Raw genomic sequence first — 6,000 nt, forward strand, 5'->3', positions numbered from 1 at the left:
CGATCACTCCAGGTCCGCACAGACGCTTGCTCACACACATTCCTCTCCTGGAAATGGTTCAAACTTTCTTTATCTTAATGAGGGATGAAATCGCACAAAAACGGCTCCGTGCCACCAGGACTCGCTGAGTAAACACCAGGCAAGGTCCTGGGGAAGTGGCTCTGCTGACTGACAAACAGGCAGCACCGTTAACCCAGCTTGTTTCCTTCTGGAGCGTGCAGCAGACCACTGTTTCTATGACTGAGCCAGCAAACTTGGCCGCTGCAATTTGCCACTGGTGCAGCCCTAACGGTGGGGCCAGTCGAGCAGACAGCACTCAGGTGGTTTTATCTCCGCTGAATAATATTAGGTGAGCCAGCAGTAAAAATGCTCCCACCCCATTTCCACTTCAGCTTCCCCGCTTGCTACCGCGGGTGGGGCTGCGCCGGGGTGAATTGTGGCCACCGGGTTTGCAAGGGCAGAGAAGGAAACGCAGATGCTGTGTGCCAACTGGGTATGGAGAAGCCATGAGCCTGGCTGAAAGAAGGGGGCTCCTTCTAAAGGCACTAACACCTCCCGAACAGCTTGGGAGAACAGCCTACTGAGAGGCCATTCGGCTCCCGCATTGCTGATCTGCCATGCTGGGCCTACAGGGTGTGGGCGTGAGAGCAGCACCTGTGTTGGTCAGAGTCTACCTGGCTCCTGCTGTTTGAGTCCCTGCCCCACACCGCCAACACCTCAGTCAGCACGATGGCAGCTTTGGGGGGGGGTGTGAATGGCTGGAGCTGAGGGACTCTGCAAGGTGCCGTTTCCCTGCTAAACAGCCTTAGCTATAAAAGATACAGAGAAAAGCAAAGCAGGGCAGCAGAACAGGCTCTACATCGAATGGGCTGCAGAGCCTTCCAGCTGGCTTCCACAGCGAGAGCTTTAACAGGGAGGGGCCAATCCTGGGACCCTGGCTCCTGCATTACTCTGGCAAACTCCCAGTCCCGTAAGTGGGGGTTGGGCTGAGCAAGGCCCTCAGGATTCAGGTGACAACAGCACCGGGCCTTGCTCTAGCACTTTCCATGCAGGGAGCTCAAAACACTTTGGGTATGTGTACACTTAAACCACTACAGCTGTGCCACTCCAGTGCGGACACCACCGATGCCAACAGGAGGAGTTCTCCTAATCCACCACCATGAGAGGCGGTAGCTAGGTTGACGGAAGAATTCTTCCAGAGACCTAGCACTGTCTACACCGGGGATAAGGTCGGCATAGCTGCGTCTCTCGGGAGTGTGGGTTTTTCACACCCCTGAGAGATGAATGTTCCCAGTGTAGACCAGCCCTTTGTGTTAGGCTAGACAGGATTGGATTTAGCCTCATGACCCTGCCCTGTGGGGAGGTGAGTCAGAATCACTAGCTGCATTTTACAGAAAGAGGGGGAAACTGAGGCACAACGTGGGGAAGCGACATGCCCACAGTCACACAGCAAATCAGTGGCAGACCTGGGAACCCCATACACACGACATCCCATCTGAGCAGAGAGATGGTTCCCACAGGGAAAGAGGCCAGGCCCTGGCCCCTGGGGCTAGTGGTCTCTTCCACACTTACCTTTAAAAACTTGTACAGGAGGAACGTGAACCAATTCGTCAGCATCTTCTCAGCCACAGACTCCGTCCTGTAGGGAAGGCAGAGAGTAAGAGCGTCACAACAGAGAAGTGGAGGTCTCCGATCTTTCCTGCAGTCTCCTCGGTCTCGGATCTTTTACCTATTTCTCGTTTGCTTTACAGGTCGTGTCCTGAAAGGCAGAAAACTCAGAGCAAAGGGGCAGGAGGAGGCGGCAAGAGTCCTGGGGGTTGCCATGACAAAAATCTAAAGATGGCCCCCTTGGGAGTCAATCCCAGCCTGCCCCAGGGAGAGCTCATTAGAGGGGAGCCCGCTCACCTGCAGGACTCAACCACAGGAATCCAGCCAGAGGGAGAAGCAGAGCTGGCTCCATTCCCTGTCAGCATCACCTCAGTAGGGAGAAGACAGCAGGCTCCTGCCCCCAGGGGATCCTTGCAGCAATGCAAATAAGCCTCCGCTGTACGCTGCCACACATTCCCTCCCTTAAGCCCCTCCCACCCACAGCTACATGAGATCTCTGGCCTATTTTTCCAGGTGTCCCACTCTGGGGCCGGTCAGTTTCCTCTACAATCCTCCTTAACTGGGGAGCTTGAGGTGGATCTTGTAAATTTCACCCACTGGGGTTCATCTTAATGTCTTCAGTGGGAGGAGAGCATTTGAGGCATCCGATATGAATATTATAATAAATCCATGGCCATCTAGACCACCATATTTTTCACCATGCTGCACACCTAGGTCTTGCAGAACTTCAGCAACAGCTGGGTTACAGCTCTGATCCTTCTGCTCCAGAAGCTCGGGCCCCTGCCACTTGAGCTAAAGAAGAATCGCCATAAGTTGCTAGCAATGCATGGCCTATGACACATGGTTGAGCAGATCTGATTTCAGCCAGTAAAGGACAGTGGTGCTCACACATTAGCCCATCCATTCTGCACAAGCGATGCACCCTACACATGAACCAACTGGAAACTCAGGCTGTCTTCCATGTTCCTCTGGAGCACTGAGCAAGGATCCTCGACCAGGAACAGGGGGGTTTATCCCCTATGATTGGTTCCCTGCCAGTGGAGTGGAAATGGGCTGACTGGTGATCCTGGGTCCTTGTGTGGCACATGCCTGTTTCCTGGCAAGGTGAATGTGATGGAGAAGGAGTTTGGAGCAAACTTTGATGGAGCTGTCAGTCACTGCTGGCACCGCAAGGCGCTGAAACACAGAGACTGATAGATAAAGTGATGCTTATCGAACTTCGGGAGTGCAGCAGGTCTGTAAGTGCTTCTGGAAAGCTCAGTTCAAATCTGGATCACATCATGCGCAAAAACACTGGAGGACAGCAGGGACAGGGAGTGCAAAATTGCTTCCTATATGCACCTTCAGGAATATCACAAAACCACCTAAAATCCCAGCACTGCTAGCCATGTCCGGACAGCAGAGGGCCTGAACTGGAATAGTAGGGACTGCAGGTCAGGTGTGAGGTGGACCAACGGATCTGTGTGAAGGGGCCCAGGAGCGGAATAGCAGGGGATGATGTGGGTCAGGATTGAAGTGCACTGACAGAGCTGTGTGAGAAGCCTCGGTCTGGAATAAGAGAGGGTGCTACAGGCTGGCAGTGAAGTGATCAGCCGAACTGTGGAGGTAGGGCAGGAATGGAATAGCAGCGAATGATGCAGGCCTGGATTGAGGTGAATCAGGCAGGCTGCATGGGGGAAACTTGCACAGTGTCTGCTTGCAACGTGCATGTCCCTGCACATGAGAGGCCTCGCACTGTCACCAGGATCAACATTCTCTTTAACACATTCATTTCTTTAAAAAGCCACTCACACTTCCTTAAAAAGAAAAAACCCAGACAGTTCCCATTGAAATTCTCTAGTTATGCTTTTTCTTCTGCTCCATCCATTAATCATCAGACCAGCTATTTTCGAATGCAGATGCTCACAAAAGCACAAGCCACACTAATGACCTCGAGAAGGTAACTGCCTTCCCGCTGCACCAGGGGAGCGAAGAGGAACACAGAAAAAAGCCTTTATTTAAAAAACAAAAAAAACCAACGCTTGGAGCCATGCGGGCTTTGAGCCGCGTCCCCGTGACACAAAGGAAGCACCACACGGGGAGGATGGGAAGGGAACAATTAATGATCACAGATTGTTTGGAGTAGATCACCTTTCCTAGTGTTAATTTCATCTGATCTGCTTTTGGTCAGTCCTGTCCCCACCTCAGCCTGCTCTGCATGTGAGAAGGAGAAGGTATCATGGGAAAGAGGGAACCAGAGAATGAAAATTAAGTTTAACAGGCATCCCTCCCCTGCCCTCCGGATTGTACGAGAGTTCCAGAATAGCCCCTCCCGTTCATTTCAAGTTAGCTTCTACCACCTCCCTCGGGAGATTGTTCCACAGTCCTGGTTACAAGCGGACGTTTGTATTTATCTGCGCTGTGGCCAGGTGCAACAGTCAGAGGGGATTATACAACAGCAAAATAACTAAACAACACATCTCCCGGCCTGGTTAAAGTTAATCCTGTTACTCTTGATGTTTGGTCCCACCCCCTGATCCACCAGCAGCCGACTACAAAGGATGGAGGAGGAAGAGCGTGCGTGTGAGGGCATGGGGACGGGTGGAAATCGGTTCATTCCTTGAACGTAACCACACAACAATTAAATGAGAGTAGGACTAGCCATGGCCAGTACACCTCAATCCTGCCCTGCAGCTCTCCTTGCTACTGAGGCCTGACCCCCGCGCTGCTCTCTGCCAGGACCCCTTGCTCCTGCCTGTCAGTTCCCCCTGCTATTCCACTTGTGGGTCCCTCACAGCTCCTCTGATGCACCTCAATAAATCCAACACTCGCTGCATTAAATCCTCCGCACTGCTTAGGCCCTCTGAGAACACAAACTCCTCCTGCACCTGTGCAAGCCGAGACAGAGGTAGTGAGGGCTGGGCCTGCTTTCCTCGCTGGCCTTGGACCGCTGCCACGATTTGGAGGAGACGGCTGCCGGGGGCTCCCCAAGCCAGGGCTCATTCACTCTCCTTTTACTGGTATTGATTTGCTTGATTCTGGAGCTTTGCTTGGCGGCGGCTCTGCAATGCTCCAAGTGACACACGATCTGATCATCCGGCTTAAATATTTCAGTGCAACCAGTTGTTGTGTGTAAATGGGAGCGCGGTAGCGAGAGGGGAGGAGAAAGGCGGTGCGAGCAGAGTGCTGGGGAGGAGGACAATGGTGAGACTGTGCAGAGAAAGGAAACGCACAAGGTCACATCCCCAGGTCAATGGCCAGAACTTGGTCCTTGTGTCCTTCCCAGGCACCGTCTATCTCAGGCACTCAGGGCAGACATTAAAGAGCACAGCACTCCCGGGAGGTATGGGTCACCCCCATTTTACAGATGGGAAAACTGTGGCACAGGGAGGGGAAGCAGTCACCCAAAGAGAAACAGACAGACAGGAGGTGGTTAGTGGAAGCCCTTTTGGGACCTTCCCATCCTGGTACTGCCGATGAAAAATTCCACTCTTTGGAAATTGATCTCTATGCCTAAATGAGCAGCAAGCCCCTAAGAGACATCCATGCAAAGGCCAGCAGACCTTGGAAAACCTGAATACATGCACACACCTCCCCTTCAGCTTGGCTGGCAGGCTGCGGGTGAAGAATTACTGTCCAGCTCCCCTGATCTCTTCTGGTGGCAGGCTAATATGTTCTCTGGGCCACCCCCACCCTCCTCAAAGGCTCACATCAAGTCCAGGAAGAAGGTTCTGTGGCTGTCCTTGACTCCACAAGTCCCTTCTCCTGGAGCCCTCAGGCGCTGCGGTGCCAGGCAGAGGACAGCGTGGCAGTGGGAAAGACAAGCTCTAGGAAAAGGAAGGAAGCAGGGAGAGGCAGGCGCTGCGGTGCCGGGGAGAGGACAGCGTGGCAGTGGGAAAGACGAGCTCTAGGAAGAGGAAGGAAGCAGGGAGGGCCAGGCGCTGCGGTGCTGGGCAGAGGACAGCGTGGCAGTGGGAAAGGCGAGCTCTAGGAAGAGGAAGGAAGCAGGGAGGGGCAGGCGCTGCGGTGCCGGGGAGAGGACAGCGTGGCAGTGGGAAAGGCGAGCTCTAGGAAGAGGAAGGAAGCAGGGAGGGGCAGGCGCTGCGGTGCCGGGCAGAGGACAGCGTAGCAGTGGGAAAGACGAGCTCTAGGAAGAGGAAGGAATGAGGGAGGGGGCAGGTGCTACGGTGCTGGGCAGAGGACAGCGTGGCAGTGGGAAAGGCGAGCTCTAGGAAGAGGAAGGAAGCAGGGAGGGGCAGGCGCTGCGGTGCCGGGCAGAGGACAGCGTGGCAGTGGGAAAGGCGAGCTCTAGGAAGAGGAAGGAAGCAGGGAGGGGCAGGCGCTGCGGTGCCGGGGAGAGGACAGCGTGGCAGTGGGAAAGGCGAGCTCTAGGAAGAGGAAGGAAGCAGGGAG

At 54.2% G+C, this 6,000-nt stretch overlaps 1 protein-coding gene across 5 annotated transcripts in view; it reads right to left on the reverse strand.

The window, feature by feature from the left end:
• PLXNA1 (plexin A1) overlaps positions 1-6,000 on the reverse strand; it is a 327,351-nt gene that overhangs the window by 34,455 nt on the left and 286,896 nt on the right. For all 5 annotated transcript variants that reach the window (XM_034777199.1, XM_034777200.1, XM_034777202.1 and 2 more), the window contains exon 23: positions 1,573-1,639. In XM_034777199.1, coding sequence (XP_034633090.1) covers positions 1,573-1,639 — 67 coding nt within the window. The remainder of the gene's footprint in view (positions 1-1,572; positions 1,640-6,000) is intronic.

Source organism: Trachemys scripta, chromosome 7 (genome assembly GCF_013100865.1).
Source record: "Trachemys scripta elegans isolate TJP31775 chromosome 7, CAS_Tse_1.0, whole genome shotgun sequence".
NCBI lineage: Eukaryota > Metazoa > Chordata > Testudines > Emydidae > Trachemys > Trachemys scripta.